This window comes from Rattus norvegicus, chromosome 3 (assembly GCF_021556685.1).
Source record: "Rattus norvegicus strain SHRSP/BbbUtx chromosome 3, alternate assembly SHRSP_T2T, whole genome shotgun sequence".
Classification (NCBI taxonomy): domain Eukaryota; kingdom Metazoa; phylum Chordata; class Mammalia; order Rodentia; family Muridae; genus Rattus; species Rattus norvegicus.
In genome coordinates, this window is record NC_141536.1 from 104,738,685 (window position 1) to 104,753,478 (window position 14,794).

The 14,794-nt window shown below is 44.2% G+C and overlaps 1 protein-coding gene across 16 annotated transcripts in view; it reads right to left on the minus strand.

The window, feature by feature from the left end:
* Positions 1-652: 652 nt before the first annotated feature.
* Gpr176 (G protein-coupled receptor 176) overlaps positions 653-14,794 on the minus strand; it is a 101,767-nt gene continuing 87,625 nt past the window's right edge. For 15 of the 16 annotated variants that reach the window (XM_087646880.1, XM_087646862.1, XM_087646834.1 and 12 more), the window contains 2 exons: positions 7,431-7,683; positions 653-3,866 (listed from right to left, as the gene is read on the minus strand). In XM_087646880.1, coding sequence (XP_087503006.1) covers positions 2,747-3,866; positions 7,431-7,516 — 1,206 coding nt within the window. In that variant the 5' untranslated portion in view covers positions 7,517-7,683 and the 3' untranslated portion in view covers positions 653-2,746. 16 annotated transcript variants of the gene reach the window in all.

A 14,794-nucleotide genomic window follows, 5' to 3' on the forward strand; every position in this document is an offset into this window, starting at 1 on the left:
ATTGATTAGGCAACAGAGTGACAACAGGCATTTACTTCTATTTGGTCTTCTAAGAACTGGACATGTGTCTCCTGTGGTTGACAAGCAGAAGAACAAGGGAATTTTTCACTGATTTCTACATCCCTAGGGTAAATATTACCAGAAGAAATATTTCTCTGAGGGAAGAAAGCAGAGAAAGCAGGTCATGGCTGCATGCAGGGAAGAGAGTGGATGAGCCCATCAAGGGCTGACTGTTGACAATTCAGTGTGATCAGAGATGACATCATAACAATAAAGTCTGTCACAATTATCATTCCATATAACAGAAAGGAAACAGAAGCACATGATAGTTTCTTCACCTGTCCCAAGTCTAGAACCCTAAAGACCAGAAAGTTCATGAGGCTTCACGTCACAACTGCCATGGAGCCACTGGGCGATTCGCACAGCCCATTCATCAGCACAACTCAGAATCCATCTCTGTGACCTGCACTTAGATGTGGCATTTCCTCCTGGGGAATTAATTCTCATTCATTCAACAACAACAACATAGGAAAATGTTTCTATGGTGCTGCAATTGCTTTCTTGGGAGACAAACAGCTCTCTTTTATTTGAGGCTATGTTTAAGGATACGTTCAGGGAGGGAAAACAGCTCAAATAATCATTAGAGCTCAGAAACAGCTTTATAATTTTTATTAAAATGTTATTCTTCAAAGAGTATAGAAATACACTCGGCGACAGCCTGCTAGACGTCAGCCTTCTCTTTCCAACATACATGAGAATTTGGTGAACCAAACTCCGCTGTTGAGAATTTATTAAGTCACACATACAGGTCAGGACGACAGCAACACACGTACATTTCACAGGTTCTTCTCTGGTACATAGGATTCTCTGAGGGATTATTTTTCCCCTTAGTAAAAGCTGTAACAATTAAGAAGGCTTTGAAAGATGAGCTTGGAGGGCCACAGCATTAACACAGCATCAGGACGAAGAGCTACAGATGGCAGGTACACAGGGCCCAGAGGGCCACAGAGCCACAAGAGGGGCACAGTACCCTGTCTCTGACGTGAGAAAACAAGTCTGTGAGGCAGTGCACAGAAAGGAAGGCGCCCCCTCTCCAAGGAGGAGATGTTGGGGTTCACAAGACATAACACAATAGAAGAAAAGAAAAGGAGTCTCCCTATACACGGGCTGAGCTTCCTCTTAGGGGCGATGGGCCAGCATGGCTAAACGTGCTGCTAGGACCACTGCCTTTGAGATGTAGAAGTTTGCTCGTAGGAATACCTATCCATTCAAGGTGCCCGACTGGCTCCACCAAGGACCACAAACAAGAACAAAACACCCTAAGAAGAGCAGAGCTCCCAACTTGATGTATGAGGGGAGAGTTGGGTTTGAATTAGGTCTGGTACATCAGTCCCAGAGTGGCTCACACATGAGAGCCAGGGCACTGAGCTGCTGAGAGAGCACATTCTCCCATCCACCATGGCTCATACCTGAACTTCATTGGAAGTAGAGGATGGAGTGCTAAATCAGGGTGGGAATTGCTTTAGCATTTGCAATCATTATTTCTCCTGCTCTGCTCACCTTCTGTGGGATCCAGAATCAGAACACACTGAAAATGAGACTGGCGGGTGGGCGTGTCCTGTATGTCAAACTAATAAGTCTTAGGGCAGAGTCGCTTGTGCTAATCAAGGATTTTTACCTTAATGGTGCCAAACGACCCAGTGCATGCCACCTACATTTCTTAAGCACCTTTTAATTCCAAACATTTGCCAGTTAGGACGTTTTACTTTGTGCCTATACCCCCCTATACTGAGTCTAGTCTTTTGCTCTTAATCACGTGAGAGAGAAAAAAGGTTATTCATGGTGGGCATTTCTCAGCCTGTCTTCGCCACCACAAATCTTCCCTTCTTGTTGCTGATAAAATGGACACACAGTGAATGGTTGGCAGTGGTTTCCAGGCAGCATGGCTGACTGGTGGAAGCAGGTACATTTGTTGGAGGCCTTGGTGATACCAACAGGGTGGAGAGATAATCAAGGACAAAAAGGCTCCCTCAGACACTGCCCTGTCTATCCTAAGATAAATCCAGTCATCCCCCCTTTATGACCCAGAAATCCAGACGAGGGGTATTAGCAACCAGGAGTTGGGTGATTGTGAAATCTAGCAAAAACCATTCGACACCATGGCTCTGTCTTCTCAGATATTTTCCTATTTGTTATTCTTATTTAGCTACCCAAATAGGCTTCTTAAGTGGGCATGTGGGCACAGACCTTTAAGCCCAGCACTCAGAAGGCAGAGACAGGTGGCTCTCTGAGTTCAAGGCCAGCCCAATCTGTAGGGTGGGGCTACATAGAGAAATCCAGTCTCAAAAACAAAACAAAACAAAACAAAACAAACATTTTAAAAACAAATTAGCTTCTTCTCTGTGGCCATTGAAGCCCAGAATTATCCTGGGCCTCCTTGGAGTGCCTGCTCCATTTGAGTTCTTTGCTGCACACAAAAAAAGGAGGAATCTCCCAGAAAATGTGTCAGAGAGCCCTCAGACCTGTTCCATTCTGCCCAGCTTACACTGAATGTGATGAAGGACACAGATCACTAAGATAGATATATACTCCCTCAATAAAGAGGACATTGGGTTTTCTGTAGACTTCCCTTTCATTCAGAAGCATTTGCCATGTAAAGGAGTTATCGCCCCACAGTGGCAGCCAGAGGGAAGGGAGAACAGGAATATACAAGCTCCCTTACACTCTCAGGCACTCATAGTCCTCGCTAGGAGTCTACCTTTGGAAAAATGCTCACTTTATTGTTTCTGCTCATCTTCCGCTCCACCCTGCTCACTCTGGGCACCTTTGTCTGGATCAGCTCTTCTGGGGTATTGCCCAGTGGGGGAAGCAGCCTCTTCTTGCTATTTCGAGTCTCAGAGAGCCACTGAGGGGGCAACTCGAAAGGCCCAAAGCCAAACTGCAGGGAATACTTATCAGGGAATATGCCAGGTTCCACGGGGGCTACTGGGGACACCCGAGATACAGAGTCTACTGTGCCTGGAGGCGGCACAGAGGGTGCAAGCTGTGACTCCTCGCCCTCTGGGGAGGAGGTGAGTACCTCCTTGGCCTGGAAATCAGTTGAGCCAAGATACTTGGCCTCACTCTCTTCCTCATCCTCCGAGGGCTTAAAGATCTGTTGCTGTCCAATGTGGAACATCTCCAAGAGCTGGCTACCAGAGCGCATGCTGGGCTCAAGGCTAGGCTCAACCACCCCACTCCCTGTACTAACCACATTGCGGCGACTGTACCGGTGGTGCAACTGCACCAGGGTCCCCACCAAGCATTTGCGTACTGATCTGTTCACAGTTAGGAAGAGCACAGGGTTGGCCAACAGTGAGACTTTGGGCAGCCAAATAGCAGTGAGAAGCAAGAACACAGAAGTGTTAGGTACATTGAGCACAGTCTGGTAGACAACCAGGGTGGCATAGGGTACGCTGCAGAGGATGAAAACTGTCACCATGGAGAGCAGGGTGGCATGTAGCTCTGCCTCCCGCTGGGATGCATAGGGGATAGAGATGGTGTTCTGTGGGGTCCTCAGTGCAGCGATGATGACTTTCTTCTTCTGACTGGCACTCAGGGCCCTCCGGATCAGGATAAGAAAGAGGAATACCACAGCCACAGGCACAATGACCGTGGTGACGTTGTAGATCAGGACATACACCAGGTGGCCCAAGGAGTTGCTCCAGACTTCCGTGCAGGTGGATGTAGCATAGATGTCAGCTACATTGGTCACAGCAAACACAGGGACGCTGGCCACCACTGCATGGGCCCAGATGTACATCACTAGTTCCCGAGACTTGGCGTCAGAGATTTTTCTCTCCAGAGGGTAGAGGACTGAATAGTACCTGCATGATATAAAAGCAAAATTCATTTCACTGGGGAAAAAAGTACTCTTGAAATTAGGGGAACCTAAACTAGCAAAAGTAGGCAGGGGTGACAAGAGCTGAATCAGGTGGAATCATTTGAAGAAGCCAGGGAGCCAGACCTTATGTTTTGAGGACTCTGGAATACACTAAGGAAGTCAACAAACTAAAAAATGTTCTGAAGATGCAGAGAAAAACCCTGTCTTCACGCAACTGTCAAGACTCTATCAGGAAAATGAGCAAATCAATTCAATTCATAGCTAGCCTTAGAATTATCACTACCAGGACCAAGAACTCCCATGCCCTCAACATAAAGCATATAGATCCTTAAAATCTCCTGAGCAAAGGGTATCTAGTTTTCAATGTAATGGCGAAGGGTAACTTGTAAAATTTCTACATTGAGAAGCCTCTGAGAAATTTAAAAGCCATTGTCACAACAAACTTATCTACATACATATCAAAAGCAGACTCACTCCCAGTCTATATACACAGATTATTAGCCTCTAAGGCTGCTTATGGCTAAAAACACCCAGATGAATGATGGATCTCAAATACAGCCAATCACATGGTGTTTGCCCAGCAGCCAGTTATTATAACTCTAAGAGCAACCAGCAGGTCTGAAACATCTGCACAACTAATTCATTGTTAAAATCATATAGGATTTTCCTCCTTCCAAGCTATAATCTAATCATTCTGTAGCTACCAAAGAAGAACTCCAAATGTACTTTGTTTTCATATCATCCGGGACACGGGAGATTTAGTAGTTTCTCGACCACACAACCATACCCATCACCTTGGGGCTGCCACCAGAGGTGTGGTGAGATGTTTCATATTAGCTCTGCTGGCAGCCAACACTGGAGTTGATCTTCCTAACCTGACAGCAGTCCCTCATTTAAGGGGACAGATGAGAATAAACCACAACAGATGCTGTGGGCACACTTGGGCCAAGCGAAGTTCCAAATTTAAAGAGTTAGCAGGATCCTCTCTGCACTCCAAGAGGAGTGTAGGTGGTTGGCCCAGAGCATGTATGGATACCTGGGAAACTATCAGAGAAAGTGGCACTGTTGGGGAGTCCAACGGTAAACAGTGATGGAACTTTCCAAGATGCAGACATGATACAAGTACCACACAGGCCATGGGTGATTCCAGAAGGGCAGAGCAGTGTGAAGTGAGGTCTACTTATTTAGTCCCCGTGGAAGAAAAGAAAAGATTGTATACGAACAATGCATGTTCTCAAAATACCTTGGCTCTGAATACAGATCAACTTTTTCAGTCACAACTTTATAGACATCCGATGAGACCATTCTCACACATGAAAATGGGCCTAGGAGAGCCCTGGCTCTGGTTGCCATCTGCTCAAAGCCTTTCATTTTCCCATCCTGTTACACAGTGGGACATAAACTGTAAGATGTGCACACAGCTCATCAGAATTAAAATGCTCTCAGTGTGTGCATCTCTAAGAAGAGGGTGCAGGAAGCCTCCTAATTAACTTGCCGTCTTAGTGTCACGAAGCAAATAGATGTAAAGAAACGATCCCTTTTCCTTCTTCAAGTGCACCTCACTGATGTCTGCAAGTGACTTGTGTCTCTGAATAATAAACTAGGAATTTATCAACCTAGTTTTACTACTAAAGCATTTGCTTACCTTTTTTGTATGAGTGATGGTTTTTAAATGCAATGGTTTATCAGCCAGGAGGAAAACAGGGATTTTTTTAAATTGCTTTTATATTTCGCTGTCTAACATCCAGAGCCTACACAGAACAAGCCATTGTGTTGATCTATGGTATAACAACAATTATATGATCCCATTCTTTAGAAGTCCTGTTCTTTGGAAGCTTCCCACATTGGTCTGGGGAGATGGCTCAGTGGTTATAAACATCTGTAGCTCTTCCCCAGGATCTGAGCTTAGTTCCCCAGAACCCACATAGCAGCTCACAACTGATCCTGTTCCAAGGGATCTTCTTCTGACCTCTGCAGGCACCAGATACATACATACAAAACACACATATACATGCAGACAAAATGCACATACACATAAGGTAAAATTTTTAAATCTAAAATTAAAAAAAAATCTTTCAGCATTCATAGCAACCAAAAAGTGGAAAACACATAACCATCAATTGGTAAATGAATAATCAAACTGTGGTAGGCCCGCCCTGCAATGGACTTTTATGTGCCCATAAAAAACAAACGGGATTCAGGCTAAGTGAAAGAGGCCAGAAACAAAAGACCCCGGGCTGCGTGACTCCTCTTACATGAACTGCCCCACAAAGGCAGGCAGAGCTGGGAAGCAGACTTGGGGCTGCCTGAGGAATGGGAAGGCGCATATGAGAGCAAGGACTCCCCAGCATGAGGTTTCTCTGGAAAGTTACAGAAACCCTGACACCGGACTGTAGTGCAGGCACAGTTCAAAGAACACATTCAAGCTCGTTGACTTGAATCTTAGAATCGGTGATTTTTATAACACGTAATCTATATCCCAAAGCTATTTTCAAAAACTTGCTGAAAAACAAAGAGAGTCCATGATGTAAAAGTGAAGAACTAGTCTTTGGCTAACACCAGGTGTGGGGACAGGCACCTTTGTCCCAGCTTATAGAGAGGCTGAAGCGGGAGGATCCCTCTACCCTGGGAGTTTGAAGCTATGCTAGACAACTCAGAGAGACACCACCTTACAAAAGCAAAAAAAAAAAAAAAAAAAAAAAAAAAAAAAAAAAAAAAAAAAGGACTCCACCAGGGCAGAAGGGAGTTCCATGATGAAATGACCCAACGGAAATAAGAGCATCGCAGCCCCATCAGAAGGTAAACTGAGGCAAGCGCTCTGCTGTCCAAGTCAGGAGACACGGCAGTAGCTGAGGCATTCCATCCATTTCCAAACACCCGATGAAGGTGATGAAAGAGAAAAGAACCAATAGGGCAGCGTGAAACTCCAGAACCAATTCCTCCAGAAGAATTCTGGGTCCTCTGGGCCATCTAACCATCCCTTAAATAACCACTGAATCATCCCCCTCCTCTTCCAGAAATGCTTGCACCCTGCATCAAAGAGCCATAATTGCAAAGTTACCAACCAGATGAGCATGTCACTTCAGACCCAAGTGCAAATACCAATCAAACCCGACCAGGCTGGAACAGCACCATGGGCCAGCAGCACCCTGGTGTATAAACCTGACTCCTAGGCCTTCCCCCAAGATGGTCCATGGGTGTCCCACTCATCCTGTTAAGATTGTGTTTTAGACACATTCTCTTTTTGATGTCACAAGCGAACTAAGAAAGAAACCAGCACATGGAGTATTAACTACTTGTCATTCACATTAGGATGCGCATGTTTCAATACATTTCCAAGAACAAAATCTCAGTGCAGGGGAGATGGCCACGCATTTGTCTAAGAGCACTTGCTGCTCATTTGGAGAACCCAAGATTAGATCATAGCACCCACACCAAGCTGCTCACAAATTCCTGTCACTCCAACTCCAAGGAATGAAAATCTAATGCCCTTTTCAGACCTACACACACGCACATGCACAAATAAAAGGTAAATAAACTCGGTTACCTGTCCAGGGCAATGGCAGGAAAGCTGAGGACAGTCACCGAGCAGAACACCTTGTGTAGGAATTTAAGCACCTTGCAGAAGAGCATCGTGTAGATCCACCAGCAGCAGTGAGGGCTGGTGCTCAGGATGATGTCGAAGGGCACGCAGACCACGCTGGCACAAATCCCGGAGCAGGCCAGGTTTTTAATGAACCTGTTGGTGACAGATTTGAACACGGTCGTGCGGCAGGTTGACCATAACACCGTGAAGTTCCCTGCCCAGATATGGAAAAAAAAAAAGGGAAAAGTGAATTAAGGATTTAAATAAAGAAGAAAAATGACCCAAAAAAAAGGGAAGGTAAACACGGGTTAAATATCTTAACGTGTTAAGAATTCATTTCAAGGCTATTCAAGGATATAGTATCATTTTATGCAAAATTATTAGAGCACATACATACCAAAAATTCTACATGAAATTTCAGTGCAACGTTGCTATTTAATTCCAGGTAAAAGATACTCTGCAATAATGGCACAGTCTTATCAGCAATATAAAAATTAATCAGTCAGGTCTCAGGGAGTCTATTTTTATTTTAATTTTTTCTTTTAAGGCCAGGTCTCACGTAGCTCACAGTGGCCTTGAACTAGTGACTTAGCCAAAGATGACCTTAGACTTCTGATCCTTCTGAGTGTGTTCACCACACCCAGTTTACAAAGAGTTCGTAATTCAGACCTAGGGCTTTGTGCTTGCACCAGCTGGTGGCCCCGCCCATCATGAAGTCTACTCTTCTCAAATTTGCCAGTGGCTTCCACGTGTAGAGCTCTCCACGCGGAGCACACAGGACAGGTAACACTCATAATTTACAATTTTCTAGTAACTCACAGAGGGAAGCAAGTGAATTTTAATGGTGTATTTTTATCTAGCCCAGCTAATCCTAAACATCGTGATTTGTTTAACCCAATTAATCCCAAATACATGTATGATTCAACACATCGTTACTGATAAATTGTAGATAAAATATTTTTACATTCCTGCTTTTGTGCTGTCTTCAAAATCCAGTGTGCCTTTTTGAGCATTGCTTTAAAAAAAAAAATTCCAGACTACCTCAGTTTGAAGTGTTTGCATTTGAAGTGCTTTGAGGCACCAGCAGTAATTCACGTGCTTTCTGCTGCTCTCATACACACCACGGTCAGAAACAACCCGGGTGTGTCATCTGGGAAACGAGAACTGAAGCAGAAACCCTGGAAGAGTGCTGCTTACCAGCTTGCTCTCCAGGCTCAAGATAAGCCACCTTCACGTCCCCAGCCCTGCTGCCCGTGGGTGGCACTGCCCCCTACAAGTGAGCAAGAAAATGCCCCACAGAGCTGCCACAGGCCAATCTGATGTTAGTATTTCCTCAGTTAAGTTGCCCCCTTCCCAGATGACCCTTGTTTGTGTCAAGTTGACAAAACAAAACAAACACCAACACCCACCAGTACCTGTAACTGGCGACCCAAACACAGGACCGTGAAATTCTAGATTTTGTATAACAATGGCCTCATCAAGCACCTCTCTTTGATGGCTCTCCTCCCAGGGCTGCCACCGCTTCCACAGCCTACTTTCTCCTAGTTTGTTCCTACCCTCCCACTTCCTTCAGCTTGTGATTGGTCTTTCTAGTCACTGATGCTACATACAGCATCTTCCTAGTTAGACCATCTGTTCCCGTGACTTCCCATCAAAATGCTGATGACCCCAGATTCATGTCTCAAAGGAGCCTTTTCCTCTCTCCAGACTCCTATTTCCAGCCAAGCCTGATTCCTTATCTATCGCTCTCTCGATGTGTCAGCCTCCAGGACCTGTGTGTACAGTCTGGTGTCTGCCCTTCTAACCTCGCACCTTTCCTCCTCTGGTTTGCAGGATGTCAGCTCTCTGGCTGCTCTTGAGTGTCTTTGTGCAGCATTTCTAGATTGCCCAGAATGTTCTTCATACATTTGGTTCCTCTTAATCCAGGTTTTAGTCTAAATACTGTCTCCTCCAAAAGGCTCTGACTCTCTCTCTCTCTGTTTTAAACCCTTGCATTCCCTCCTCCACTGTACATCATTACCATACCCTACTGTTCCTTTACAGTACATCCCTGATTATTATTAGCCATTAGTTTCTCTCTCATTGGAGGAAAAATATATCACCCTTGCTCAGTTACAAGTCCACACACAGCTCAATATTAGGAGAGTAGGCATCTTATAAACAACTGTTTATAAATGAATTTATAAATTTGCCTGGGCAGACAGTCCCTGCAGTGAAGCTATCCATTTGGGGGGGTATGTATTTCATCATCAGCGTTTCCAAACTAATCTGAGTCACAGTGACATACTGGGTGGAGGCCTGTTTGGGACCGAGGACCTACAACTGCACTGGCCCCACAGCTTGTATATTTTAAAGGCTCTGAATTCAACCCTCGGACTCCTAGACACGGAGCCTGCAGCCCGTCAAGCTGCCCAGGGCCCATCTTCAGATGTACCTCACAGCCTGTCCTGCCTCGGTTCATTCTGTAACTTGGTCATCCCCCTAAGGACACTGCTTGCTCTTGTGTACCTGCCCGGAGGATACCTGCTAATAAGCCAATCTGACAGCACAGCCACGCACTGTGGGAAGGACATGGTGCTGCTAAGCAGTTCACAGCATATCCAGAGCTCCAGACAGGGTCACTCCAAGGAGCTGCCTTGCTCTCTGAACGTGTACAGAACTTATTGCCAAGTTCTCAAACACAATGTTCTGTGATCTTCTAGACAATGTAAAATAGCTAGGGCCAGCTGTTTCCAGGAATTCTCTACAGCACTCTGTATTAGTTTGGTGATGGTGACTCGATAAGAAAACATCAACAGTGTGTACACACACACACACACACACACACACACACACACACACTCCCATTTATTCAGGCTAAGAGTTGTTTATACTGATGCCATCTGTCACTGTGGTGATAAGCTGAACAATAATGATTTATGGGAATCCCCCTGCCCATTTGGAAACCTTTCTTCACTGGTACACAGATTAGAGTCTGACCAAAGCATCCTTCTTTACATAGTTTTACAGGCAGGACCTAAAAGTCTGCTCAGATCTATTGATGGAAGAGCCCACTGGAAGATACACATTGCAGTGTCTTTGATCTTCACTGCTAGGGGTATCTTTATCCCCTGAGGGACTTCTCATAAATAAACTGCTCCCTTGGTGAGAACCAAAATCCCGAGGATTTTCTTGTTTTTTTTTAAATGGGCTGTGTGTGCGTGTGTGCGTGTATGCGTGTGCACCTGTGTTGGATAGGGTTGCCCGGTGCATATATGATGGTCAGCCACCATTATGAAACTTCTGGTCTCCAAGCTTCTGCAGGTAGCACCTTTACCAGTTGAGTCATTTCCCAGTGGCCCCACAATCTGTATATTTTAAACAACATACATTTTGGATTTTCAGTCCATAATTTTAACCCTGTCACACCCATAATTAAGCCTCCTTCTGGGGCTGCTGGGCACCTCAGCACTTGGGGCATCCATTCTGAGGTGGTTTGAGTCAGATCTGTAGTCAAATCCCAATACTGCTGAGCCACATGTATGTAAGACATGCCTGGAGAGACCTTCCGAATCAGGAAGATGCCCACATGTCATTACTGTTCTGCTTGTCAACTTGTTGACAGTCGGCATCAGTGAAAGCAACTCTTATCCTGAATGAATGGGAATGTGTGTGTACACGTGTACGCGATTGTGCGTGTGTGCGTGTGTGTGTGTGTGTGTGTGTGTGTGTGTGTGTGTGTGTGTGTGTAAACAACACTGGTGATGTTTCCTTATTGAGTCACCATATGTCACCAAGTCTCCAGCCCCAAGCCCATAATTCATAGTTCATAAACCCTCATGACCATTGGGGTCACCTGGAACCTTGTAAAGTGCAGAGCCCCCACATCTAACTCTACTGCATCGGAACCTTGGAGAGTCTGGAAATCTCCAATTTCATGTGCCCAGCAGGAAATTTGGATGGAGAAACCATGACCACTCACTCCTAGCTTCACCAAACCCAGCACCTCAGGAACACTACACTCAGGATTCCTTAAAGAGAAAGAGAAATGCACATCACTCTCACAACATAAAGGCAAACACAGAAATCTCAGAGAACTCTAAAACCAAGCATCCATGGAGCCTGGAGCAATCCTTCCCCATCAGGAATCAGGGTGGAGCTTGACTCCTCTTCAGTGCGGGTCGACCTCCAGCCACAGGGGCAGCTCTTCCTTTGGGAGTAGCAACACCAGACCCAATTTTAATTTTTTTTAACCAACCTTCTTTGATACTTTATATCTCTCCCAACTGACCCATTGGGCAACCAGAAAATATGAGAAGATTTTAATTAGCTTTAATAGATCTATTCCTAGCACCCCTGTTTCATGGAGTGACTTCAGTATACTGGAACTATCTACTTTGCTTTAGACAGAAGAGAGGAAGTTGGGGTGGGGGCAGTTGCTCACTAAAAGCTGTACAGGGGAGGAGACTGCTTGACAGAATGAGAGCCACCCTAGAGGCCTGCTTCCCAGGGTGCCATTCTGGTTGCTGCAGCCTAGGAGCCATCAGGCCTGCTCTAGGTTCTTCTAGTCTGGAACTTCAGGTTTCCCTTGTTTCCCAACGAAAGGCCTTTTTAAGTGGTTACCAAGCTAATGTAGATCTAATTTTTAAAATACAGACAGTGCATATAAATACAAAGAACAAGGGCTGAAGAGATGACTGGGCCACTAAGAAAGCTTACTGCTCTTCCAGAGATGGGTTCCTAGAAACCATGAGAGGCAGCTCACAACTGCTGTAACTCCAGTCTAGGGAGTAACTCCTTTTCTGGCCTGAGTATATGGGTACCTGCAGGCAGATGGCCTGTACGTGTGCACATACACACATCTTTTTTTAAGCCTACAAAAAAAAGAGTAGGAAGTAAAACCACCCAGCGATTACCTACTGAAAACATTAGGAATGCTTTTCACAGATAGGTGCTTCTGTCTGTGCCATTGGTATCAAACTATGCATACTGTACAAGATCGTGTCCTCATGTGGGCTATGTTCCTATAACAATAAGTAAAAGCAAATACATATCATCATCTTGCCAGCTAAATAAGGCAATAGTGCTTTTCAAGCTACACCCCATTAACTTATCTACTGTATACTGGTGGGCTTGTCGAAGCTGTTTCTAATACTCCATTATTATACAAAGCGGGATGGAAAACCAACGTGATTATGTATTGACGAGAAATTCCTATGAGCAAATTTTCTCTGTATGTGTGCATGTGTGTGTGTGTATATGTGTGTGTGTCCAATGACCTCTGCAAATGCCATGAGAAAACTGATTTCTCTGTATACTTGAGGACAGTTTTTATCATTATTTATTTGTTAATTATTAAGATTTCACAGTACTGAGGATTAAATTTAGACCCTTTTAAATGTCAGTCAAGTGCTGTACCAAACTATATATCTCCAGGACATTGTACTGTATGCACGCTTGTGTGTGCATGTGTGTGCATGCCCAGGTGTGTGTGCATGTCTGTATGTGCATGTGTGTATGTGTGTGATCACTCCTCGATCGAGACAGTGCCTGACCAATGAACTCCAGTAGTACACCTCTTCCCCCTATCTCTTTCTCCTAGGCACTGGGATTGGGGAAGTGTACCACCATGCCCAGCTTTTTATGGATGCTGAAGATGAAAACTCCTGTCCTCAAGCTTGTGACTGAGCCGCATCCACGGCCATTTTTGTTTTGAGGCAGGGTCTCACCAAGTCGCCCAGGGTAGCCTTGAACTTGGCTCTGGAGCTCAGACCTTGAGTTTGTGATCTTCTTGCTTCAGTCTGCCAAGCAGCTGGGATTAAAGCCTATTCCGGGCCTGGCTTCAGTCTCTTACTTCTGTACTGCTACCTTCCTATTTATTCTCATGGACTATATTGGATGTGCATCAGACCTCACCCATTGCTTATGTCATTTACATCTTCAACAGTTACCTCCTTCTACAAACTGGGAGAGATTCCTCAGATCGCCTGCCATTTTATTAAATCTTTTTTTTCTTTTTTCTTTTTTTTTTTTCTTTTTTTTTTTTTTTTTTTTTTTTTTTTTTGGAGCTGGGGACCGCATCTTATTAAATCTTAATCAGAGGTAATCAAACCCAACTTTTGTGGTGGTTTGAATATCCTTGGCCCGTGGGAGGTGTGGCTTTGTTGGGATAGGTGTGCAGGCAGGCTTTGAGGTCTCTGAGCACTCAAGCTCCACCCAGTGCAAACGACAAGTCTCTCCCCTGGCTGCTTTCTGGACCAAGATGTCGACCTCTCAGCTCCTTCTCCAGCACCATGTCTGCCCATGTCTGCCACCTTCTCAGCAGCCCCAGTTAAACGTTGTCCTTTATGAGTTGCCTTGATCATGGTGTCTCCTTACAGCAATGGAAACCCTGACCAAGACAGTATTTTAGCAGTGTCAAGCAACCTATTCTGTATTCCAACACCGCTATTTTTTGTGGCTTTCTTCCTGTCTATAATCCAATCCTCTTTATGTGCTTGTAGTTTCTTTCAAGTTATGCTACTATATCCGTTCCTGGATGTGTTAACTTTCCCTTTTATTGGGCCTACTCCTTTATTCCTTGTTCAAATAGCCTTTTAAAATATTTTAATTATATTTATATTTATTTTATTAATATGTTTCATAAGTATATTAAAATTATAAAATAAAAATTATACACATAATATATAATATAGAAAATAAATACATAAATAATTGACATATATGTCTTGCAAATAATATGAAGCAAATACATAAATAATAGTATATAGGTATATAAATAATAAATATGTAATGTTTTTACTTTATTTTATGTTTATGAATGTTTTCCATGCATTTAATTTCTGTTATGTAACAAATACAGGCTGTCTCAGTGGAGAGGGCATTGGAGCATCTGGAGCTGGAGTTCAGAGAGTTGTGAGTTGCCCGACGTGGATGCTGGGAACCAAACTCAGGCCCTCTGGAGAGGCAGTAAGCACTCGTAATCACTGAGCCATCTCAAGAACTCCGGGGACAGGGAGGGGCAGAGGGGGCGACACAATGTCATTTGGCCAAGGATATATTACAAATAATAAAGCAATTATAAGAATATTTTTTGTTTCTTTTTAATGTTAAAAATGGCAATATCCATTATCTTCCCATAGGTAGCAGGCAGTCCTCTAATTTCTCACAAGATAAGCAATCAAGAATTTTAATAATAATTTAAAGAACACTATTCATTCCTTTTAACCCTATTACTGGGAAGTCAAAACACCCTAAGGACACTTTTCCGTTTTCTTTCAGCATGACTCTGTGTTCCTTTACACTGATGTTCTTTCTTCAAGTTGGTTATTTACTTATAAAATACA